The following is a 27,310-nucleotide window of genomic DNA, read 5'->3' as shown; positions in this document are numbered from 1 at the left end:
GCTGGCCTCCTCACTATTCACATGCTCTCTGGTGCTTATTACTATGCAACTGTCTTCAAGATGTGGTTGAAGCTTGAATCTACATCTGGCATCAGGCCAAGTCTGTGAATCCATGAATACTGGCCATCAACTGCATTTAGGGTACAGCCTGCAGAAGGCTCTTTCCTGACAGTCAATGATGATGAATGTGGAAAGACTGGATATTCTCTTGGGAGAAGAAAATATACCCCACCTTAAGTGACAGCTACAGTTTCCTAACAGAAAAAACAATTAGGAAAGGGAAAAGATCAATGATAAGAATAAGGAAAATACTCTGAGAATAGAGTAAGTACATATACATAATGGAGTAAATAGGCTGCTCCTGAGTCCATACGCTTACTTTTATTTTTAAAAGTCTGATAAAAATTTACTCAATTACATTTTATACAGTAATATTTACTGAGCTTTGTCCAAAAAGGCTATGTTTTAAGTTTGCTTGTAAAAATAACAAAAGCTTTATCAGTCTCTGGTCAATAAGAAAGGAAGAAAACCTTGCTAGAAATAACAATAAATAATTTCACACAAAAGGCCAGGTGACATAAGAATAGTATATTAATGAATATATTTTCTTTGTATTTACAATAAATCCATTTGTTAATACTGTGATAGAAAAAATAATCAGTCCACATTATACAGTAGAAACAGGCTTTGAGGCTGATCATACCTGTCACAATAAAAACATACAAGGATTTCTTCCACAGCTAAAGTACTTTTCAACATGACAGTCTTGGGTGAAGGCAAAACTGACCAAATACTTCACGTCTTAGAATCGAGGAATCGAGGGTGTTACCATTAAGCAAGTAGCAAAAAGCTGTTGGGTTTTCCAGGACTATTTAAATATAGTAGTTACCATATGCGAATTTAATTTTACTTTGAGATATAAAAAGTAAAAACCCTCAATAGGGAAACTGCATTAATCAAAAGCAGCCCCAAACAATAAAGCCATCAATAGAGAAATGAAACAAGGCATTCTTATGTATCATGCATAAAAAGGATAATTACATAATACATACTTAAATGACCAGATTAATAAATAAATGTGATAAATGTTACAGTCATTGGAACAAATAAACTATGTTCAACTACTTAAGTGTTATGCTGTCACTGCTTCTGTTTCAAAATATTAAGTAATATAATTAATCTAACATCTAAAAACTGCATACTTTGAATGTTTGCTTTTTTGATCCCCTCTTGAGACAGTAAAGGGGAACTATGTAATAAAATATTATCTGAATATAAATTATCAACACCAATATGATACAATTATTATGTAATTGGAATTTTGTATATGCACAGTGTAAATATTTTGAAAACTGGACAAAAAAAGATGAAAATAGACTGGTCAGAATTTTAAATTTCAGACTAATCCATGATAATCTAGAACAGAAGATAAAAATAAAGTTCACCAAATAGACATAACTTGATATCTTTTCCAAATTCAGTAGTCCACTGAAGATGCAACTTCTAAACAAGTCTATCGTCTCAAAGGTAAAAAGAAGAAGAAAATGTAAATCTCTTTTGAGCTTTAGTTTTCAAGTTTATGCTCTCAAAAAAGAGCTTGACATTAGTCAGAATAGCAATACTATATCTTTGTTTTTGAACTTTGTATTTGCTTTTCCTATTTTAGCTATAGTACTGAACAGATAAATTATCGAGTCACCCTTAACTATTTATGGCAAGCTCATGAAATATATTAAACTGAATTAATCAGCTGGGTCAAGAATTTCCTACCATCCTGCTATGTTTAATACCTATAGTCTTGGAACAGTAATTTAGGAGATGTCTATCATAACTACTGACAGCACTTTCTATGGTATACCAATTTCCACTTTTACTTTCTTCTCTCCTTTGCCACTTTAATGCATTATTTTAACCATCTGATATTTTATTTTACAAACTCCTGTTCCAATTACTGAAGAGGTGATTGTAACACATAAACCTGCCAGTCCTCAGATGATGATGATGATGATGGTTAAATTAAAACCCAGAGGATTATTCACTCAAATTTCTGCTTTAGTTTTTTCTGGAAGATGGCTGGCAGAATAGAAAGAAGAGCCAAAATCATCAGAACAAATACTGAGTTCCAGGAAACAGCTTCCCCTGCTGTTGTAAGCTGGTATAGTGTTGTTCCTGCCTTAATTGCTACAAAAGAGGGAGGTGCAACACCTAAAATTAAAAGTAAAAACATACATTAGAAAAACAATCAATTCTTGTTAAAAATTAAAATTCTGTGTGTATAAAATTTCTTGTAAGAATACAGTGACTTACATTTTTTTAACTTTTAATTTAATTTAAAGCCCCTCAAGTTTATTTCCATATAAAGAATTCAATTTTTCATAATCACCTCTTAAGGATATTGAATTAAAAAACCCAAGGAAAGTTTCCAGAAAATAATTTTACAAAATTTATCAACAGCCTTAAAAAAAGAATGTGCTATGATTCGCCAATTTCAACTATATATAAGTTTATATACTAATGTATATAAGCAAAGATTTGGTCTCAAGGATGTTCATCTAAGAATTATAATTTAAAAATCTGGGAAAAAACCTCCATTGTTGAAAATAAGATTGAGTAAGTTTTCATTCACTCTTGATAGAGTACATTTAAAATAAAAATGAGTGGTAGGAGATACTCAGAAATAAAAAGATACTCAAAATATATGATTAAAAAGGGCACTTTATACAAAAGAATAGTGAAACAACCGTATTTTATTAAAAATCAGAACTGGAAAAATTACTTTAGCCAAAGCTGAAGTTAATTTTATCTCTAGGTATTTCATCTGTAAAATAGAGAGACAGTACAAAAACTCTCTCTTCTGATCCCATAAATGTAATATTATTTTACAAAATCCAAAAGTACCCCCACTAAGATATTTTTGCCACTTTTATGGAGAACCTAAGACTTTCAGCTTTGTCTATGAATTCTTCTAAAGGTAGCAAAAAAATTAAGTATTAACTTAAAGGTTTAATGTAATACACACTCAACACTTGAGGAATCTGCTCATTTTGTTGATATCTAAACAATTCAACTTAACTTTAAAAGAAACACAGAATATTCTTAGTAAAAGAACTACCAGAATTCACAAAATATATAAATGAATCTTTACGTCCACTGATTAATTTCAAAACTAGGTGTTAGCTCCTCGAAAGCAAGAATCTTTTTGTTGATCCTTATTTCCCTTATACTTTTGGTAATGCCCATAATGAGTACTATGTCAATAAAAAGAAAGGATCAATTCTTTATTGAAAATTAAAGTTCATTATTTAAGTACCTGATTAGAAGACAAAGGAGAAAGTACTCAAAAGAGGCACTTTCATTTTTTTTCCTCTCCACTGAGGGAGAGAATGGAGTTAAGAAGTCCTGCATAATTCTGTATGACTAAAAGAATATCCAGCAGACAGTGCTCTTATTTTTAAAAAGTAACAAAAAAGATTTAAATCAACCCAATCCAACAAACATTTCTGAACATCAATTTACATAGACCGGGCTCTGTGACCACCAGTTATATAAACCTACCCCAGTTGGACACGGCTAGACATGTACACAATGAGTTCTGTAACGTGCGTGAATTCATAGACAAAGATAAAAGTCTTAGCAGGTTCTCCATAAAAGTGGGAAAAAAATCTTAGTGGGGTACTTTTGGATTTTATAAAATAATATTACACTTATGGGATCAGAAGAACGAGAGGCCTTGGCCTTACCTAGAAAAGTGCCAATAAAGAAAACTTTCAAGGGCACATTTATCACAGGAGATGTAATATTAATAAACCAATTAGGCAGAAATGGTGTTATTCTCAAAAATATAATGTAGTTAATGAGATGTTCTCTGTGACGTTCAACCTGTGACAAGAAAGAAACAAATCAGGATGAAGACAAAGCCAATCCTGAAAATAAATTGCTTATTATAAAATACCTTATTTCAAATTCTCATCCCTGATAGCTCAGCATTTACCCAATAGAAATTATCAAAAAAGGAATTTGGAAATGACAATGAACTAGTCAACAAATGTTCATTATCAGAGCTAAATAACATCAGATGAAAGTTTTTATGATTGTGCTTACAGCATAATGTTACACTATTAAAGACGGTTCTACATCAGCCTAGATAATATGGCTCAACATTTTAAACCTAAAAAGGCAAAATTAAATTTATAACTATATATAAGATATCCAATGGTCAACTTTTTAATGCCTTTAACTTCCTATAAAGGAAGGGCTAGTATAGTACATCAATAAACCTAGCCTCCACTTTTTAAAAAAATTTCAGATAATCTTTGTTATTACAATTTACTTCACATTCATCATTGATAAATGAGATTAAATAAGCAAATGGAAACATTCAGCTGATTAAATAAAGGCACTGAATGCAGTTTATACTTCCTAGATCTTGCTATATAAATAATGATTTTGATTTGGGGCAAAATGCTTAATTTCTCTTAATTTCTTAACCTATAAAACAAAGGGGTAAATATCTAAAATTTCTCTGATTTAATAATGTTTCTTCTGCTTTTTTCTTAGAAAGACTATGTTAGACTTTCCTGTGTAGTAGTGTTTATATCAATATTTATCAGTGGTAGTCTTTGCAGAGATCCTAACAGAAGATAACAGTTCTTCCCACTAATGAAATGCATTAAAGGAGTTGGCTGATCCAAGCTTTTCAGAGACCCACTGACAGCATCCTGCATCAACACAAGTGAGGTGTTTAAATACATGGATGCCTTTACATTGACCCTTGGATTTTTCTGCTCTGACTAAACTTACTAGCAATACAGAATTTACTGTTATAGACACAAAAACTTCATATTTGAAATTCTTAACATTCATTATTTGCCTACCACTTAATTTTATTTTGGACAAAAGATTATTTTTATCAAAGCCCTGAGTCTGAGTTCATTTATGTAGATATTATACACTGACCTCCCAAGTAGCCAAAGAATTACATCAAATAATTTAAAAATAACATGTTTACCTGCTGTGACCATTTTACTGCTTTCTCCGTTAGGTATTTATATACAACTGGCCTCCCAACTAAATAGGAGAGCATATAGCAGAATGAGGCACCGAGTCCAGAACACTAGAAAATAACAAAAACTCATAAGCATTTTGTACTTTTCCATCTTACTCACATGGATATATTCCTCTAAGGCAAAACTCAACTAGTTTCTTTCTTTTGGGGTACAGGGAGGTTACTTTGCATAACACCTCTAATGCAGAGAGCAAGAACCCATCTAATCCAGTGTTTTCTCTCACCAAATTATAACTAAAATGAGACCAGCTAAAACAAACTGGAACTTGTGATTAAACTGAGAGACTATATCCAAATAGTTCATGTTAGCCATTAGCCTATGAATAAAACCTCAACAGCCAATATGTTTTCAATTGCTATGCTTGAAAACACCACCCCCAGCCTTGGGACTTAACTCCTTGTGCCCACCAACAACATTCTTGGACTGTTTGAATTACAAAACAGTACTGGAAGCAAAGGCTAGAACAGAGCCTATAAATGCAATTAAGTCTGTGATATCCCTGTTCTAGAAAAGAGACAAACTATAACATCTCCTTATGGAGGGACAATTATTACTTTAACATTAAACAGCTCTTAAAACTAATTAAGTTTATGCTTCCAGAGACTAGAATGCCATCATCATTCCATCATTCTATTTAAAGTTATTTTTTTCTAGCCTCCCAATTTCATTTTAAATACTTACCAAACAAACAAGAAATAAGGCTAGTGGAAAGGGATAAAGAAACCCTGAGAGTATACTGAGAAATATAGAGCCCGGAATAGCAAATGTTTGCAAGCTGTTAACTTCTAAGTTAAGGATTAAAACATAATTAAATGGATTTTTCAACCACAAAACCAACAATCCAGAAAAAAAGCATCAATGCAGAAGTTATATGTTAATAAGATTATATCCATATTTCAATATTAAAAAATTAAGTGAAATTACACCCAAAGTTTAAAAAACACATGATTACTCAGTTGTAATACCTGTAACTTGAAGCTTACAATTTACTAACATTATCAGAAATCAATGCTAATTAGAGTGCGTTACTTAGAGAAAACCAAGACAAATGCCGAATGTGTACCGGACAGAGAAGAACTAGGCACTTTAGGGGAACAGGGACACAGAAAAAAAGAAGAAGAGAACAGAAAAGGTCTTCAGTAACCTTGTAAATAATATACTTCTCTAAATACATTGGATTTTTTACTCTCAAATACTTTTAGGAAACATGATTTCTGTAGACACACAGGTACATAGAAGATTTACTATGCCTAATTCAATGTGTGGACATTTACCTCAACTTACTACTCATTAAAAAAAGGACAAAGGTCACAAAAGATAGTCAAGTTACAAACAAGTCTTATTTTCAAATTAGATCTTTTTTCTACTTCTCTGGTTCCTAGTTTGAGCCTGTACCTCTGCATCAACCATAACATGATTTACTTATAAGTCAGAAAGAGTGAATTCCTTCAACATCTCTATACTTTAAAATTTGTATCTTCACTCAACCTGTTTGTTCCCTCTAGTTTGCACTTTACTCTTACTTTTGTTTCAATCTCCTTCTTCCTGGGTTCTTTAACTTCTTGCTCTTTGACAGATTCCTCCTGCATAAAACTATTCAGATGCCTACAAACTAAAGAAAACCTGGGCTTTTTCCTTGAGCAAGGTATCCTATCCAGCTATTGCCTCTCTCATCTTCACTGCCTTAGATTCTCTCCATGTCCCTTGCCACCTGGCTTACCCATCCGCCACTCTACTGAAACCTCCTTCTGGCTGAAAGTAATGACTTTTTCTTAGTAAGAATTTTTTAGTAATTCCTGCATAAGATTCGGAGAAGGCAATGGCACCCCACTCCAGTACTCTTGCCTGGAAAATCCCAGGGACGGGGGCGGCGGGGGGCCTGGTGGGCTGCCGTCTATGGGGTCGCACAGAGTCAGACACGACTGAAGCGACTTAGCAGCAGCAGCAGCGTAAGATTAGATATCCTTTAATGTGAAACTCACCTCCAGTGAACTGTATTTTTCGATATTACAGATCATTCCTTCTCTAGCTTTTTTCTTCTCCTTACCCTCAAATCTGGAGATTGTTAAGTCAATCTCCTCTCACTTTTGATAAATTCAGTTACTTCCACGTATATGGACGCACACAGGGCTTCAAGTATATGGTCATATGAATCTATAATTTTGAATTCTCTTACCACTCTCAAATTTCCCAGCTGTCTATTAGATACCTCCACTAAAAAGTTTAAAATTACACTTATTTATTTCAGGGCTCTTTAGAATCTTTTAATGAAAAGTCTCAAACACATATGAAAGATGAGAAACTAGTACTATATACCCATACACAGTTTTAACAATTAACATACAACCAATCTTGCTTTCTCTGTATCCCTTACATGCAATTAGATTGAAGCAAATCCCAGACATACCATTACAACTACTTTAATACCTTTAAAAGACAAGGATTTCTTTTCTTAACACAACTATAATAACATTGTCAGAAATTAACTATAACTTCCAATTGGTCTAAGTAGCTATTTAGTGTGTTCACAATTCCCACATGCCTTTTTTTTTTTGACAGTTGGTTTGTTCAAATCAGGAATGAAAGGGGTCCAAACATGGTATTTGCTCACTATTAGCAAATAAATACAGATTTTTTTCCCCTTGCAATTTACTTATTGAAGTAATTAGGTCATTTGTGGAGAAGGCACTGGCAACCCACTCCAGTACTCTTGCCTGGAAACTCCCATGGACGGAGGAGCCTGGTAGGCTGCAGTCCATGGGGTCGCGAATAGTCGGACACAACTGAGCGACTTCACTTTCACTTATCACCTTCATGCCTTGGAGAAGGAAATGGCAACCCACTCCAGTGTTCTTGCCTGGAGAATCCCAGGGACGGGGGAGCCTGGTAGGCTGCTGTCTATGGGGTCGCACAGAGTCAGACACGACTGACGTGACTTAGCAGCAGCAGCAGCAGCAGCAGCAGGTCATTTGTAGAATTTACCACTTTTTGAATTTTGCCTATTGTATTCCTTAGGGTGGTTTAATATGTTCCTTTGTCATTTTTTAAGATTAATCTTTGTTGGCATACACCTGATTTACAGGGACTTCCCCGGTGGCTCAGTAGTAAAAAATCTGCATGCCAATGCAGGAAACATGGGTTTGATCCTTGGGTCTGTAAGATCCACTGGAGGAGGAAGTGGCAACCCACTGCAGTATTCTTGCTTGGACATCCAATGGACAGGGGAGCCTGACAGGTTACAGTCCATGGGGTCTCAAAGAGCTGGACACGACTAAGCAACTGAGCATGCAGGCATGCGGTTCATTTACAATCTGCATTAGTCCCTGCTGCACAGTAAAGTGAAGCGGCTGTACAAACATAGATTTATATATATTGTTCCTCTGTCATTTATCTTGTAGTAACAAAGCCATTTTCTGTGCACAGGGATATAATTTGACTTTAATTTCCCAGCTCTGTATAGATTGTGTATTTTTTTCTCTAACACTGAAAAATCTTGGTTCTTAAAACCATAGCAAAATTAGCTATTTCCTTACATATTAACATATATATACACATATATATGTATGTGTGCATATATGGGCTTTCCTGGTGGCTCAGACACTAAAGAATTCACCTGCAATGCAGGAAACCATTAGTATTACATATTTTAAAATTTCAGAACAATACAACTGAAAAGAGTTTAAGATTTCTTTCAAATTTTTTTTTGTCCTTAAGATTTATCCCAGAAGGGACACATAACCAAATTAGTTTTTTCAAGGATATAAATAATTCCTCTTGATAGCCAAATCCATATCAACTCAATATATTGTTAAATTTATTTCATTTTGCTTTAGATTATTTTTTTTTGTTTTGTTAAAATATACTGAACATAAAATTTACCATCTTAACCATTTTTAATGTATGGTTCAGTAGCATTAAGTACTTTCACACTGTTGTGAAAGCAATCTCCAGAACCCATTCCTTCCTCCCCCACCCCCCTGACAACCATCCTTTCACTTTCAGTCCCTATGAATTGGGCTACTCTTATGCGTGTGCCTAGTCACTCAGTCGTGTCCAACTCTTTCCAACCCCATGGACTGCAGCCCGCCAGGATCCTCTGTCCATGGGGATTCTCCAAGCAAGGATACTGGAGTGGGTTGCCATGCCCTCCTCCAGGGGATCTTCCCAACCCAGGGATTGAACCCAGGTCTCCCACACTGTAGGTGGATTCTTTACCATCTGAGCCACCAGGGAAGCCCACTTTTTATGTGAGAGGAATCATACAGCATGTCTTTGTGACTGGTTTATTTCACTCAGCATAATATCCTTAAAGTTCATCTATGTTGTAACATGTTTCAAAATTTCCTTCCTTTTAAAGCTGATAATATTCCATTCATGTACATAGCAAACTTTGTTTATCCATTCATTGGTTAAAGGACACTTGAGTCACTTCCATTTTTTGGCTATTATGAATAATGCTGCTATGAACATGAGTATACAAATATCTCTTGAGACCCTGCTTTCAATTTTTCAGGTATATACTCAGAAATGGGACTGCTGAATCTTGTTTTTAATTTTTTGAGGTAACATCATATTGTTTTTCATAGTAGCCACACTGTTTTACACTCCCATCAACAGTGCACAGGGGTTTCAATTTCTTCACATCCTCACCAACACTTGTGACTTTCTGGGATTTTTGCTTATTTTTTTGATTAGTAGCCATCTTAATGGGTGTGAGGGTACTTTAGATTTTAAAGATCCTTGTTTCTTTTTTCATTTTGATTTAGTTGGTTTTATACCTCTGTGAAATTATTTACTTGGTTCTAAAGTCAACTTTACACAATGAAGTACACTTGAGGAAGTTCCACTTCCATCACTGTTTCATCTCTCTCCCCCCATAGGTAAACATTTTTATTAGTTTTTAAAGTTATCCTTTCTATTGTTATCCACAGCTCAAAAGTCCTCAATGACTATCCAATACCAAATACTATTCTAAATTCCTTAGCCTAGTACTCAAAGTCCTCTACAATCTGAGTGCAACGTCCAGCCTATCTTTCTAAACTTATTTCTCAAATCCTCCTCTTCTCACTTCCTATACACCAACAAAACTGGACTACTGATCACTTCCTTACCATGCCCTGTGCTTATAAGCCCTGCTCTACACTTGCTGTGTCTAGAATGACTGTACTATATCTCTACCCATAATTCTCATTATTCCAGATGGAAACAGTTGTTTTTGCTTTTGAACACTTAAACTAGACTGTACTTAGTATATAATTAGTACTTAAAAAAAAAAAACTGGCTAAATGGATGAAATCTAAGTTAAAATTAGTGATTATAACATAAAAAGTAACAGATATATGAGTTTGAATTAGGTAATACCAATGAAAGAACCAGTACTGCACTGCTGAATACAACGGCTACCAGGCAAATGTGCTGTGAAGATGAGACACTAAAGTGTGCCTGGTCTGAACTGAGACGTGTTATGAGCGTGAAATATACACATTTCAAAGACTTGGTACCAAAAAAAATGTGAAATATTAATAATTTTTATGTGGTTACATTTTGAAATGATATTTTTGACATTTCAGTTCAAATAAAATATATTAAGATTATTTTATTGGGGACTTCTCTGGGGGTCCATTGATTAAGACACTGTGCTTCCAATGCAGGGGACACAGATTCAATCCCTGGTTGGGAAACTAAGATTCCCAAATGCTGTCTGGCCAAAAAAAAAGAAGAATATGCCAATATCATTATAATAAATATTTTTAAAAATTGTTACTTTTTCTAATGCTCTAACTAAAAAATTTTAAAACTGCATGTGGGTCACATTATACTTCTACTAATCAGCACTGTACTATTAATTATATGCCTTATATACCCTAAGATAAGTCTTCTCCTGTACACTGAATTTTAAAAAGTTTCTTTTTAACACCCAGAGCTTATGATTCAAAGGTGTAAAATAAATAGAAAATTATAAGAAAATATGGAATTAACACATTATCCTATAAAAAAATCTAAAACAATGCAGAACCATTACAATTAATTATTAAGCAAATAGTTAACCATATGCTATCAAACCTGAACTGACAATATTAACCAATGATTTATTTTTATCAAATGTATTTATAGTAACAAACCTATTCCTATACTTTCAATTCACTTTCTACAAGGCACTTTATTCTTTCCTACTAATTTGCATATGAATATTAAAGACAATTAGGCTGTAACATTTGTTCTCCCATAGATGATCAAGATTCACTTATGCTAACTGGCTGATTTGCCATATGAGTGGGAAACCCTTGTATCCTTCAGCCATGAATCCTTCCCAAAGCTAGGGGGCAAACTGGACAGAAAAGATGCTTTTCCAAAGTAAATAGAAACTGTATGTCTTGTTCACAAAAACCTTCCAAATGAAAGGGATGAATCAAATTTGTTTCTTCTTTGGGGAAAATATTTAATTTTATGGCTAAAGTTTATAAGTGTAAAATAACCTACAAGCCTAACACTCTGGTTTTCACAAATAAGCGATGAAATGGAAAGCAAACATCAAGAGTTAATGTCTTTCATTACCCAAGAAGATATGAAAAACACACAGGACTAGAATAAAAGATACAAAAGTTAGAAACTAACATCCACAAATTGGAAGGTTAATCACCAGTTGCACAGGTAGTTTGAAAATATGTAGAAAGAATAAAGCTCTTTTCCTGCCTAGTTAAATTATAACATATATTTCTATATAAAACAAAGGAATACATACTGAGAACTGTAAAAAAAAAAAAATCATATCTTTTACATGACTAATTATCCTGTTAGGATTTTTTTACAAAGAGAACCATTAAGAAAAAAATCATGAACAAAAGATTCATAGCATAGTATCTACAAAAGCAAAAAATTAAATACAAACTATAACTACAAATCTAAGAGAATTTTTAAAAATTATGGTATGGTAACTATTAATTCAAAATTATTATTTAAATTACACCATCGATTAACTAATAATCCTAAATAAAGTAACTATCTTAAATAATACAAAGGAAAGAAAAAAGTTTATGATAAGTGAAATAAGCAGAAAACAGAAAAACAGGTAAATATTCAGAAATGACAACTGAGTTGAACAGACAGGATTAAAATGAGAATTTTTTCATTCTCATTTTTCAATATTTTAATGTTATACTGAGTTAGCAATTTTTAAAAGGAAAAAGTTATATATAACTGAACAGCAGATCTTTCAAAACCTTTTTCTTAAACAAAACTAAAAAACATTTTTTAGTTAAAAGGATACAAAATATATGTAGCAAAATAAGCTACAAGTACTTGTACATAAAAGGTGTCCTTATATTTGGATAAAACTTTTCCTAGAGCCTTGGCATCATCCATATCTCTGGGAACCTTCATATTCATTCTTTCTTCTCTAAAGAAATAAAATTAAAGTGAAAAAAATTTTAAATAGAAATTTGCCAAGATAATTCATATCAAAGTCAAGTTCAAAACATGAAGTTTTATCCAAAATGATTTTGATGCCTCGATCTGTAATACGCTAAGTATAAATTCACAAAATTTAACTTCAAACTCTATATATCATTTGCCTTTTAATGCTTTAATATAGTTTTATGAGACATATAATTCATATGAAAATTCAGGATGACCCAAATTAAAAGTTAAAAGCATTTGCTCAAACACTGGAGTAAATTTTGAACTAAGAAATGAACCACTGATGTTAGCATATTTAAAACATACTAAACATTATTTTGGGTAATTCTCATGATAAGCTACAGTAAATAATTAATTACAACCAAAATTAAATATAAATTTCAATGAATTTACAGTTCATATCTTTTCTTCAAGTATCCCAGCTTAAAGTTCAGATAAAAACTTAAACACTTGTTACTTTCTATTAATTTTACTTTATATTTGGTGCCTTGTTTGGAACTGAATGTTCTATTTATAAAAGCCCCAAATAATCACCTTAGTGTTTAACATATATTGTGCCCATTTTTTACATGAAAAAATTTAATCTTGCGGAACAATGATAGAAAGCTCTTAAAAGTTCTATAAAAATAGCAGGTAAACTAAAAAGGGTTTTTCTCTATAAGTTTAAAAGCTAAACTTTATGAGGAGATGCATACATCTCATACATATTACACACACAGAAATAATAAGCAGAATACAGAAGATCTATAAAAGCACATTATTATATAAGTGTTATAATTCTTAGAGCAGATTGGAAGCAAACAATCTTAAATTACACTCTATATTCTTTCCCTCTTTCAGTCAGTTCTTTATTTCTTACTCCTTTGATAAAAATGAGAAAGGATCTAAAACTGAACGACACTAGTATTAATGAAATGACATGCTATCCTCCCAAAGGCCTTTTCATTCATGTAAGAAATTTAAAGTATTAAAAATAAACATGTTCAACTATACAATTTCAAATAAAAAGGAAGTGTTAATGAAAGAAATTAAGAGGAAACAGGAACTTACTGATACCTTGAAATCACATCTCACAGTTATCCATTACCACACCAAGCTGGCCCTGGTTGAAAGTCTAACTATTTACATTTTAGTAGTCTCTCACATAATCTATGATTACCCAAGGGTGTTATTACTGTGGTTAAATAACCCAGAGATATTTCACCCTCATAAAATATGCCTCAGGTCTATAATCTTTTACCTGAAATTCAAAAAGCACTGAAAACCAAAAGTTCTTTGTAGTTTGTCAGCAAAAATTGATCCACATGTATATAAAGTTATTTATAGTCTTTTATGATACAAGTTTTTCTATGTATTTTATTATGGGGTACTGCCCCAGACCCTGCTGGAGATACTTCATAATATACAGGATTTATTCCATGCTATCTTTCCAAAATAGAAAAGCTCTAAATTCTGAAATACATCTCACTCCCAAGGTTTTTGCTAAGGAACTGTGGCTCTATACTAATAGACAAGTCTTTTTACAGGGTGCATTTCACAGCAAAAAGTACTTATTCAAGCCTTATCATTTCTATATAACAGGGAACAGAAAAAGAGCCAGTAGACAGAGACGCGGGAAGGAAGTAAATGGACTGGACAGAGGCAGACAGAAACTGCCACAAGGAAAAGTAGGAAGGGAGAAAACAAGAGTGGAAAAATGGAAAAAGCAGAGAAAAAGAACATTAGTATTTCTCAAACTGCAGGTCAGTTTCTATTCTAGACTGCAAGATAAATTTACTTGGTCACTACTAGCATTAAAAAAAATAAAATGCAATAAATTAATGTAGTTTATTTTCCAAAATTGCTTGAAAGCCATTAGAAAGATGCCTTAGAGGAGAAGAGCTAGAAAAACCAGGCGCAGAAAATCAAGAGACATATTTGGAAAGAAGTATTTAAAGACAGTGTCAATATGAACTTGCTACAAACCATGAGAGCTGATATACAATCATGACAGTTATGTTGCTTAAAATTAGTTAAACTTTTAATCCACTTTAATGCCTTAGACATTTTCTATATATTTTTTTTAGTATACTTACTCACTAAGCTGAGGAAAATTTTTATATACCAAAAACATAACAAAAGCTGCAGACAAGAAAATGGACACCAATATAAGAAGTGACATTCTTGCTGAGCCAGCTTCTGCACAGGCTTTCTCTGAAAGGGGAAAAAAAAAGTTGTAATTAAGATAAATATAAAGGAAGAGAGTATTCCGAGCCAGTAAATAATTTCCTGAAAGATTTTCCTCCTGAGAAACTGTTCACACTTTTGCCCACAACACTGTAACATAAAATTTTAAGTACTACCATATTTGATGTTTTATGAACTGGCTATAGTTCTTCTCACTGATATATGCATTTTAAAAGCATGAAAAAACAGAATAGCAGAATTTGTAGCACTGATTTGTGGATAAGCTAAAGGGGAAAAAAGGGCATTGCTGTAAATCTACATCGGGAGCTAACAGCATAGGCAGAATGGCTTCATAGGAAAAATGAGCTAATGCGGCAGTTACTTCAACTCTCATAAGAAAGAACCTGGAGACTGACTAATGCAACTGGTGAATGTTACACTTTCTGTTTATATCAAGGGCTTCAGAACAGAGCTGAAGCCTAGATATTTTGGGTGACTCTGTGACTCCAAGAATGGGAGAATATGTTTGTGTTCTCCAATAAGGTAATCTTAGTGTTATCTTAAAAAAAAAAAATCTTATGGAAGATGACCATAGAAATGAGAGCCAGGATACTGCAAGCAGAATGAGCAGGGTGTTTTTACTGCAAGCAATCAATAGTGAGGAGGCGGGAATACCTTATAGTCATCACTGGGGAAGAGGCAGGAGAGGGTGGCTCAATTTGTATTACCTACATTTATCATAATCCCATGTATATACTGATGACATTCAGGAGACTAAGAGACAAACATGTACACTATAATTCAGTTCAGTTCAGTCGCCTAGTCGTGTCCGACTCTTTGCGACCCCATGAATCGCGCAGCACGCCAGGCCTCCCTGTCCATCACCAACTCCCAGAGTTCACTCAGACTCATGTCCATCGAGTCAGTGATGCCATCCAGCCATCTATCCTCTGTTGTCCTCTTCTCCTCCTGCCCTCAATCCTTCCCAGCATCAGGATATTTACAAATGATTCAGCTCTTCACATCACGTGGCCAAAGTATTGGAGTTTCAGCTTCAGCATCAGTCCTTCCAATGAATATTCAGGACCGATTTCCTTTAGGATGGACTGGTTGGATCTCCTTGCAGTCCAAGGGACTCTCAAGAGTCTTCTCCAACACCACAGTTCAAAAGCATCAATTCTTCGGCGCTCAGCCTTCTTCACAGTCCAACTCTCACATCCATTCATGACCACAGGAAAAACCATAGCCTTGACTAGATGGAACTTTGTCGACAAAATAATGTCTCTGCTTTTTAATATACTATCTAGGGTGGTCATAACTTTCCTTCCAAGGAGTAAGCGTCTTTTAATTTCATGACTGCAGTCACCATCTGCAGTGATTTTGGAGCCCAGAAAAATAAAGTCAGCCACTGTTTCCACTGTTTCCCATCTATTTGCCACGAAGTGATGGGACCGGATGGCATGATCTTAGTTTTCTGAATGTTGAGCTTTAAGCCAACTTTTTCACTCTCCTCTTTCACTTTCATCAAGAGGCTTTTTAGTTCTTCTTCACTTTCTGCCATAAGGGTTAGCAACATTTATAAAGGTGCATCAGGTGTCACTGCCTACTCCACTAATGCTCCCTTCTCTGAGGCCTAGCATCTTCCTCAAGTCTCCCCAACTCTTCAAAGGGGCTAATCTCAATGGCCCTATTACCACTGATGCCAACACTTTACCCGCCCAACACACAAGGCTGACTGGCCCATGGCTGGACACCTGACCCAAGTATCGGGATGGCCAAAATGTCATTTGGGTTTTTCTTAAGGTGGTATGGAGAAACCCAAACAAACTTTTTGGCCAACCCAAGAGAAACAATTCATTATTGGCTGACCACATTTTCTCTTGAGAATATGAACTAAGAAAAAGAGATATACTATTGTCAAGGTGTGGTAGATCTTGAGGCCAAAATGTCAAACAGCAAAAGGACACAGTCAAAAGACATGGCAAGCCAAAGATGTGTACCAGAAAATCCAAGAGGACAGGTTCAAATGGAAACCCAGACAGTAGAGACATGAGAGGAAGCTAACCTTCTTATCGATTTCTAACTTTTCATTTCCCTTGAAGCCTGGTGAGAATTCATTTTTTGCTCCTGGATACCAGAGTGACTGTCTCATATTCTTAGAGAACAACCTTGCTTTTTATTTCTGTTGGTCTAAACTGACTCCTGTTCCTTTGAAAGGAAAAAGTTTTAACTTTTTATGCTCAGTTTATCCCTTAGCTCATTATGGCAGTTTTTATATACGTTACATCTGAATTATTAGAATTTTAATACACTCAATGTTAAACATAGAGCAATAGAAAACCATCTAGTCTCTTGCTATTCCATGTGTTTTATGAACTACATGACTAAGCACTATCAATGAGTTTGTTAGAAATATAGATTCTCAGGCTAACATCCCAGACCTACTAAATTAGAAGCTGTATTCTAATAAAATGCCCAGGTGATGGTATATTAAAGAAGCAAAAATCTGACCCATCCTTCCTATTTTTTGCTAAGTAATGGAGGCCCAGAGGAGACTGCACTATTTTTAAAAAGTCTTAAACAATGAGATAGTGTGAAGTATTAAATATATTCCCAAAGCACTTTAATAGCCATTTATAAGCAACTCATAATTTCTGCTGAAATGAACTGCTTAGGTTAGTGCTTTAATATACTAAATATAAATTATTCTTATTGGTTCATTAAAGTATGCTTTCTAAAAGACAATATTAGGTTTACTGAGTTCTAGTATGTGGACACTAAAGTTAATTTTTTTTTTAAATCTTTTCTAATTTTCTATAGTCTAAATGTATCACTAATCAGCCCAACCTTCCAACTAGGCCCTATCATTTTAACTTTGCTTCATCTTAATCTCAAAAAGGACTTTACTTCAAAAACCAAGTCACAGATAGAAACTTATCTGTTCACATCACACTTATAAAATTTATTGCAGGAAAGAAAGGGATGATAAAACAATACAAAAGATGTCTTGAATGGAGTAATAAAGCAGTCACGTGCATGTGTGTGTTAGTCGCTCAGTCATGTCCAACTCTTTGCGATGCCATGGACTGACTCCTATGTGCCTGGGACTCTCCAGGCAAGAATACTGGAGTGGGTTGACATGCCCTTCTCCAGGGGATCTTCCTGACCCAGGGATCGAACCCAGGTCTCCCACATGGCAGGCAGATTCTTTACTGTTTGATCTACCTGGGAAGCAGTAAATAAAACAGTCATGCCTTCCTCTTAATACTCCAGTTCATCAACCCACTTACATATTTATATGCATGCTTTGTTGCGACACAGAGAATTAAAAAAAGACTTTAAACATCCGAGGTGGGTCAAAAGTGAAAAGGTCTCTTCAGAATCTTATGATAACAAACAAGTAGTTTCCTATTACTTTTTTGCCCTGATTATGATACCTAGTTCAATGCACACCTTGAGGATTCCTAATAAATCAGATCTACTCAATCTAAAAGGAAAAAGAGTAATTAGCCAAAAGTTACAAAACTATCAGTGCACTAAAACCAATTATATGAAAAATGTAGTTTTAGTTTCTAAGTAGGAATCCTATTGAAATATAGACTACTCTTAAGGCTAAAATGGTTAGTTTCTTTCTTACTTATAAAATAAAGAAGTACTCTACTAAAAAAAAAAAGGGTAATATATAGGTACTGAGTTTGGGGACATAGGCTGACATCAAAGCAAAGACATGATAACATAAACGGTCTGTATAATTTTTCCAGAGTCCGATTACTTCTTAAAGATAGGAAATTAACTTGCCCCAGCCCTCACTTTTCACTTACTTTCCTGCTAGAATCAGGTCTAGAGTACAGAAAGGACTGATATAATATTTTAATATTATGGGCATCTCTTAAAATCTTTAAAACCATTAGTTTCTGTTTTGTTTTTCATCCTATAGATACTTGTGGACACAAGCATCACAGCTAAGACGAAATGGCTGATTTCCCCTCCTTTCTGGGAACATCTCTTCAGGATCTCTATTATGCAAGGAAGGCACACAAAGGTAGAGCTGCATAGGACTATCTGCTGAGCATTTGTATTGTACAAAATGTTTGGTCAATCTATGCTAAGAAGCTGGTAACACCATTAGCTAGATTCCCAAGGAATAGGACAAATGGGGTTTGAGATTATAGGAAAGCAAGATTACTGGGCTGGAGGAAGGCAAGATTCACAGACCAGGTGGAAATTTAGTTGAAAAAAAGATAAGTTTACACTCCTCTAACCTGTCCTGGAGCTAAAAGTATATTTAAAGAATCCAATAGGTGACTGCTGCTGCTAAGTCGCCTCAGTCGTGTCCAACTCTGTGCGACCCCATAGACGGCAGCCCACCAGGCTCCCCCGTCCCTGGGATTCTCCAGGCAAGAACACTGGAGTGGGTTGCCATTTCCTTCTCCAATGCATGAAAAGTGAAAGGTGAAAGTGAAGTCGCTCAGTCATGTCTGACTCTCAGTGACCCCATGGACCGCAGCCTACCAGGCTCCTCTGTCCATGGGATTTTCCAGGCAAGAGTACTGGAGTGGGGTGCCATTGCCTTCTCCTCCAATAGGTGACAGTCCTCCTTAAATTACACAAGACATTTTGCACAGTAACTCTAAAATTTAAGTATAATATTTTTCTCCCCATCATTAATCCACCAGTCTTAGGTAAGGGATCTGAAGGGAGAAAGGTGTGAGACTTTTAAGTGGACTACAGAACACTCTGGCCTCCTGATTTCACTAGAAAAGACCCTGATGCTGGGAAAGATTGAAGGCAAAAGCAGAAGGGGGTGCCAGACGATGAGATGGTTAGATGCATCACCAACTCAATGGACATGAATCTGAGCCAACTCCAGGAGATAGGACGGGAGCCTGTCGAGCTGTGGTCCATGGGGTGGCAAATAGTTGGGAAGGACTTAACAACTGAACAACAAAAACAGAATACTATCCTGAGTCTTCCTTCAGTACAGATTTCTCTGATTGCTACTTGTTGCCTTACAGTTGGATGATGAAATATGTAAGACATTTGTTGAACAAAATTAACCTCCAGGTTTAACTCGATATCTATTTTTTCACTCTCTATAATGAAATGCTTTTTCAAGCATTGTACTCAACACAACGTAAACACAAGAAAACAGTTGATAATGCAATAAAACTAAGTGACAGTCAACTTTAAAGCTCTCCATTCTTTCACACAAAACTTGCAAGTAGAGAATGTTGCCTATTACAATTCAATAATTCTGAGTACAGTTCTAATAAATCCAGAAGCTAGCATGCAATTCATTTAGTTCTGAACCTAGATTAAAGTTATAAACTTGGGAATTCCCTGGCAATCCAGTGGTTAGGACTCCGCACTTTCACGGCCGGGGGCCTGGGTCTGATCCCTGGTAAGGGAACTAAGATCCCACAAGCCTTGTGGCACAGTCAAAAAACAAGAGTCATAAACCTTGTTTTAATGATGATTCAACATCTAAATGTGTAGCATACATAATTATAATGCCTCTTCTTTCTGGTTGCATTAGACACATGTTATTTAGCATCTAGAGCTTCCGACAACAGTGCTCTATACATTCATTAACCTCCAAATCTTCCACTATACCAATTCCCATTCTCAATTATCCCATTATCTGTTTGCCAACCTCCTCCCAGGCCAAAGGTACTGCGAGAGAAAGATGACTGTGTTCTCTTGGCCGACAAGTTCATAGGCTTCAAGCTTTTCTATCTTCAATTAAGGTTATCATTGGTAAACAATAATGATTTTACAGTACCCTCCAAAAAGACTACTTCAAGTCTCTTCAAGCCTTTAATTCTACTTTCTCCTATTCTCAACCAGCGAGGCTGCCTCCACAGCTTACCAATCTCCATCTCAAGATCTATTCTTGAATTATCTTCCCTGGACTCTTTCCCCTTATCTTCCATTAAATGCCAGCACACTTCCTTCCAGATCTTGCTCTCAGAACTAACTCTTCACTGAGTATCTTCAACTCTTCCTACTAACAAGCAACTTTTCTCTAACTTCAAATATGCATCTATTCATCCTGAAAAACCAAAACTTAACCTTAATGCCCCTGTAGTAGCTCTCTATTTCTCATTACTTTCATATCAATACTTTTTGAAGAGCAAAAAGTATTATATCTACAAGATCTCAGGAATCACTCTACTGCTCTTCTAGTACTCTAGTTCTCTACATTCAGTGTTTTCTAGACCTACATGATCCTACCATGGAGGAAGCAAAAGACCCATCTCTCCTGAAGACACAATTTACAGGGACTCCAACAAAAGATTTTTAAGGTTACAAGAATCTATTATAACACTTCTGGAAGTAAATTTTATTTCAAGAGCTTAAAATTCTTTAAAATTATGTATTAATAATCAAAAATGGTAGTTTCATCTAGTATAAATTTAAACTAAAATAACTTTTTTTTATAAAATACAAAGAGAAAGCATGTTTGCAGGTAGGTGAAGAAATAGCACCACCTAGTTTTGTATGAAAGCTCATTCTCTGATGTTTGTGCCCTGCACATCTGCTACCATTCAACCCACAATGCTCATTCACGATCATCAACCACTTTCAGGCACTTCCCCTTAAGAGGATAACAGGCAGGAAGGCAAGGGGTCTCCAAAAGGAGGAAATAGACTGCAAGTGTCAGACTTTTTTTTTCTCTCTCCCTTAACCAGCAGGAGGAAACACTCTCCACGGATATGTTTTTCTTAAGCTATGTTAATGAAACTATGTATTTGCCTTTCTTCAAAATGGTCCCACCTAAGACTAACTTGATCTCCTTTTCTCAAACCTTGGGCTGATAATAGCTCAACAAACCAGTATTCATATCAATTGTTTTACAGCTGGGGGATGACACACCTCGCGCCATCCTATCTCAAAAATGCATATTATGGGAGAGGGGCCTGGTGAAACTCCCTCAGGTCTCTCTTACCTGATTCAGTTCAGTTCAGTCGCTCAGTCGTGTCCAACTCTTTGCGACCCCATGAACTGCAGCACGCCAGGCCTCCCTGTCCATCACCAACCCCCAGAGTCCACCCAAACCCATGTCCATCGAGTCCATGATACCATCCAACCACCTCATCCTCTGTTGTCCCCTTCTCCTCCTGCCCTCAGTCTTTCCCAGCATCAGGGTCTTACCTGATTAATAGCTTTCTAACAGACATAAAACAGCTTGCTAAAACTAGCGGGGTGGAGGTGGGGTGGGGGGTAGCACTCTCCGTCCCCCTTCTGATGTCTATGTCAGAAGATTTCTCTGTCCCTTTTTATACTTTAATAAAACTCTGCTACACAAAAGCTCTTGAGTGATCAAGACTGGTCCCTGGTCCCCAAGTTAAACCTTCTTCGGAGATCACGAACAGGACACTGTTCACCATAAGCTATCACCCTATTCAGCAAAGACTAAGACCAAGCTTCAAGTAAACTTCATAATCCTAAAAGATACCTCCATTTAGAAGATTTACTCAGCCTCAAAATTCTTAAGACTTTCATTTCTATTCAACTTTAGCCACCCACTTCCAGAGATAAAGTTCTCACACCACCTGAGACTGCTCTACCTTCAACATTTCAAGCTTCAACATGCCATTCTTTGATCACCTCTGTTCTTTCATGAGCTTAACACCTCTATTTTCTCCCTTCTGTTGGGCTCCTCGCTTCTCTTCCTTCTATGCCCAGCCTGTGTATCCAACACTTTTGATTTAGAATCCTTACCTTTCCTTATAGCTAATCTAACCTGAAATCAGTGTTTCAAGCTCACTTTTTTCACTCCCATACCACGATGGCTGAGCACAAATATAGAAAAATCATGAGTGACCTATCACAGAGATCCATGTCTTTGGGAGAACTGATTTAGCCTCATTCCTACTTCCTTGTTTAGGTACTGAATACACATCAGGCTGAGCCGATTAAGTTATTCTTACCCTCTGACAACAGTGATAGGCTCAGGGACAAGCATTTTATCTGAGGCAATCTAATCGGAGTGACTAGACTTTTATTGGTAATACTAGGAAAAATAGGCTCAAAATTATCAAGGAAGCATTTAGCTTTACCTGGACCTTCAAGAGAAATCAACCTTAAGTAAAGCTGATATCAAGCAAGCAAAACAAGATATGAAAGAAATCTGATCCTGATGATACTACTGAGCCACTGGTTCCAGACTAAAGCCAGTGAATCCCACTTAATCTCTCTACTTTTTAGTTATATGAACCAATAAACTTCCTTTCAGCAAAGGTTTCAATTGTGTACTCTACTGATTATAAGCAAAAGAATCCTGATATATAATATTTGGGTTGAGTCTGACATCAGCACATCATATTAATATACCTTGGTTGATGTCCAGTTGCCAATTTTACTCTTAGTTCCCAATTATCAGTAATCAGAGCTTCCTTCTTCTTCCTCTAAGCTAGTACTTAGCTCACACCAGATGCCCAAAGGATATTTGTTGAACCTAAGTTCAGGCATCTGAGAAGGATTTTATTATCCAAGTTCAAACAATACTGTCTTCTAAGAGCAGTAAAAAAAAAAAAAAAAAAAAAGAGCAGTAAAATCAACTTCTTTTAGTGTTTCTAAAAGAAGTTTTTAGTGTTTCTCAAACATTTTTGGCTGCATTCCACAATAAGCAATGTATTTTATACCATGATCTGATACACACAAAACTAGATGACTGAAAAATAAAATTAAAAGAATACTTACCCCTACTACATACAAAGAACTCTATTTTTCCTTCAATTTTTTTAATGGCTCATGATTACCTATCAAATTCATTTCACACTGCTTACAAGCGGATGACCTATATATTGAAAAATGTGGCCTTAGGAGTTCTCTTAAATCAAAATGGGGAACTTCGATGATTTGCTAGCAAAAAGATCAGTCAGGGCAAACAAAAGAAAATAAAACACCTACCTGGTCCAGGTATTCTTGCACAAAGAGTAGGTCAAGAGCCTCTTAAGTATTATTACCTCTTGTGTCCCACCTTTTCTTATCATGCAAGAATTAGACTTTCAGTTTTACTGCCCTGCTCAAATCCTCACAGTGGTCTTCAGTGTATAAGACTCAAATGTCAGTCAAGGTGAAAGTGAAAGTCACTCAGTCCTGTCAGACTCTTTGTGACACCATGGACTATATAGTCCATGGAATTCTCCAGGCCAGAATACTGGAGTGGGTAGCCTTTCCCTCCTCCAGGGGATCTTCCCAATCCAGAGACCGAACTCAGGTCTCCCGCATTGCAGGTGGATTCTTTTACCAGCTGAGCCACAAGGGAAGCCCAAGTCAAGGTGAGGAATCCATTAAATGTACCAAATACTGCATGTGAGGTGTAAAATATTTCTTTTTTAATTTGGCTGCTCCAGGTCTTAGTTGTGGCATGTGGGACCTAGTTCCCTGACAAGGAATGGAACCTGTGCCCCCTGAATTGGGAGGGCAGAGTCATAACCACTGGACCACCAGAGAAGTCCCTAAAATATTTTAAACATACACACAATGACAACTACTATTCGTCAAAGTTATGTAGATGTATCAGTTAACAAAAACACAAACTTATTTAAAGTGTCATGGAATTTATAGAAATATTCAATTACTATGTATTCAAGAGTTACTGCATTTTCTTCCTCCAAAACTTTTCCTTTCTGAATACCAAGTTACCACCTACAATTAACAAAAATTTTTCATAATAACTTGGCAAATCAGTTGCTAAGTGGATACTACTGACATCACATCACCAGCTAATTAGCCATGCCCTCATCCAGGGATCTTCCTGACCCAGGGATCAAACCCACATCTCCCACATTGTAGGCAGATTCTTTACCATCTGATCCACCAGGGAAGCCCAAGAATACTGGAATGGGTTGTCTATCCCTTCTCCAGGGGATCTTCCCAACACAGGAATCGAACCAGGGTTTCCTGTATTGCAGGCAAATTCTTTACCAGCTGAGATACAAGGGAAGCCCAGCTAATTACCACCAGCAAGGAACTTACACCCTATCATGTAAGGGGTCCACAAAATCTTATACACAAAGACAGAATTCCTAACACCAATTAAAAAGAGATAGAGAGGCAGAGGAAAAGAAAAACCTGAGAACCATTAATAAGCAGATAGATCAAAAAAACATCCTTTGCCTAGGTCTTAAAGCCCTTTATACTAACATCATTTTGACCATGGCCAACATTATCTCTAACTACCACCCAACAGAACTAGTCCACTCCTGACAATTTTATCTCTTTATAAACACACATGAATGGTTCACACTAACTTTCAAGCCTAATGTCTCCTCTGCCCAGAATCCCTCTCGGGTCTACTAATCCAAACCCTACTTCTCTATGAAGGCATACCTTCACATCTCTACCCTCTGTCTTCCTGCAGATTTGTAGTTTCTTGACAGCATCACAAAAATAACTGTGGTGGATGTGTTTTTCTAATGGTAAAATAAGATAAACAATTGTAAAAGCTCTCTGGAGGTTTCAAGGTCTTATTTTTTATTTTCCGAACAGCTTTAAGTTAAAAAAAAAAAAAGTAATAAAGCAATTGATTGCTATTCCAAACCAAATGATAATCTTTAGGGATGACTTATCTGGTAAATACTTTTTCAAAAAACCCTTGGATTACTGTCACTCTGAATCACAGCATTTTCAAAAGATTCCTGTCATTTATAGTGTATTTATACTTTGACAACAATTCATTTCTGGGTTTTTGAAGTTATTTGGCTCTATGTCTATGAGGTGGAAAAATATCCAAATACATTAAGCTGAAAGACCCAAATCAGACTGGAGGCATCTTAAAATATTTTAAAGTGAAATACCATTTTCTGCAAGACACTTTCTAAATTTTTCATATATTTTAAATTTGATTCAAAAAAATTCAGCTGAATGTTAAACATTATCTCCATTAAAGTGTGCAATACTTTATTGTTGACTATAGTTAACAATGTTGTTGCTGCTGCTGCTGCTAAGTCACTTCAGTCACGCCCGACTCTGTGTGACCCCCAAAACAGCAGCCCACCAGTACCCCCCATCCCTGGGATTCTCCAGGCAAGAACACTGGAGTAGATTGCCATTTCCTTCTCCAATGCATGAAAGTGAAAAGTGAAAGTGAAGTCGCTCAGACGTGTCCGACCCTCAGCGACCCCATGGACTGCAGCCTACCAGGCTCCTCAGTCCATGGGATCTGACTCTCTTAAAAGATCCTCTCTTTACCCATCACTGGTGGTGGAACACATGAGTGTGAACTGTAGACAACTTAATTGAGACAACTAAACTAACAACTAAATGGAGACAACCATTTGCTACAATCACTCCAAGTTTACTGGACAGAGGAACCTGGTGAGCTACAGTCCATGGGGTTGCCAAACAGTCAGACACCACTTAGCAACTATACAACAACAATTCCAAGTTAATGGGCTTTAAAAGCATTTAAAGAGTTTAATCACTTCAACTGCTAAAAATTCTAGCTCAGATGGCATCAAAGTATTTAGTTTTTGGTTATACTTTTTTCCTTAAAATAATATTTAAAGCCCTGAGAAATTCCAAGATGGAGTAGTGCAAAAAAAAACCTTAAGGATAAGAGATCTTAGCTATAATAGTAATTGCTAACATTTATTCAGCCTTCACTTCAACTAAGCCAAACATCACTTTAAATCCTTTATATGAATTATTCTCTTTAATCCACGTACCAACTCTCTGTATTATTACTATTGTCATCATCCCCCACTGTACAGTTCAGATACTGAACTTTTAAAGGATAACAAGTCCAAAGTCACAAGTGGTAGAGGAGGGACTCAAACTCAAGTGTTCTTGCCACCTGGAAGTGGCATCTGGACGTATTAATAGTTAACTCCTTGCTTTTAGCCACTACTTCACTAATCTGGCTCTGTGACTTTGTGTAAGTTATATATCCACTCTGGACCTCAGTTTCCTCATCTGTAAAAAATAAACCCACGAATGCTAACGTTCCTTCCAGTTCTGCCTGGCTTTAATATTATCAACATTACAATCTCCCTGAGCATCAACAAGCCAGCGTTTCATTCCTTTTTTTAGTTGAATTAAACTGAAAAAAAAAAAAAAAAAAAAAAACACAACATTTAGGAACGCACCCCATTTAGGTGTCTGGCCTTATGGACAGTGGGCACAAGGTGGACAGTGGCCGTAACCGAGGTCTTCCAATATCTCTGCTCCCGGTCCTGGATGCCCCCTTTTCACCCGCAAGTCCCCGGTACCCGCTGGGGTCCTTTCTCCTCCGAAACCCCTCCCGGCACACCTCCGCCTCTGGGCCAGGCCCCGCGCTGGTTCCCAGGTCTACTCACCTTTCAGGTGGTCTCTGCTGCTCGGCGTCGAGGGACCCCGCGTTCCCGTTGCCTTGTTCCCCGGAGGGGTCGAATGGAGTGCCTCCGTTTGCGATCTTTCGACCGCTCTGCCTTTCGTCATGGTTGTTTCAGGGTAGGTGGAGGAAGCAGGGTGAGGCCGCTCCCCCTTAACAACTCCGCTGCAGGAACCGTAAAACACCCAGGGGCTACAGCACAGCCACTTCCGGGTCGACCACCTCACCTGAGACGACCTCAGCTCCGCGAGCAGTGACGCGAAGCTGAGATCCGCAGCGCCTACTCGGGCTAGGCTCCGCCCCGCACCGCCCCCAAGGCTCGCGCGCTCGCTCCCGCCCT

At 36.4% G+C, this 27,310-nt stretch overlaps 1 protein-coding gene across 1 annotated transcript; it reads right to left on the bottom strand.

The window, feature by feature from the left end:
• Window positions 1-362: 362 nt before the first annotated feature.
• On the bottom strand, window positions 363-27,310 carry TMEM41B (transmembrane protein 41B). Its single transcript, XM_055548678.1, has 7 exons — window positions 26,957-27,310; window positions 14,558-14,675; window positions 12,334-12,462; window positions 5,748-5,841; window positions 5,009-5,113; window positions 3,741-3,879; window positions 363-2,205 (listed from the first exon to the last, which is right to left on the bottom strand). Exons 1-7 carry the CDS (start codon window positions 27,075-27,077, stop codon window positions 2,036-2,038), a joined length of 876 nt encoding a protein of 291 aa, XP_055404653.1. The 5' UTR covers window positions 27,078-27,310; the 3' UTR covers window positions 363-2,035.

The sequence above is a fragment of the Bubalus kerabau genome, chromosome 15 (genome assembly GCF_029407905.1).
Source record: "Bubalus kerabau isolate K-KA32 ecotype Philippines breed swamp buffalo chromosome 15, PCC_UOA_SB_1v2, whole genome shotgun sequence".
NCBI lineage: Eukaryota > Metazoa > Chordata > Mammalia > Artiodactyla > Bovidae > Bubalus > Bubalus kerabau.
Note: the sequence above shows the minus strand (reverse complement) of the source record. Positions and strands in the feature narration are given on the sequence as shown.

What these genes read in the sequence shown, in the direction of transcription:
- TMEM41B (XM_055548678.1), bottom strand. Translation starts at nt 27,077, where the DNA reads ATGACGAAAGGCAGAGCGGTCGAAAGATCGCAAACGGAGGCACTCCAT. An exon ending in CAGTAAAATGGTCACAGCAG is followed by an intron (nt 3,880 to 5,008) that starts GTAAACATGTTA and finishes TTCTTGTCACAG; the next exon opens with GTTGAACGTCACAGAGAACA. An exon ending in CTTTATTGGCACTTTTCTAG is followed by an intron (nt 2,206 to 3,740) that starts GTAAGGCCAAGG and finishes TTTTAATTTTAG; the next exon opens with GTGTTGCACCTCCCTCTTTT.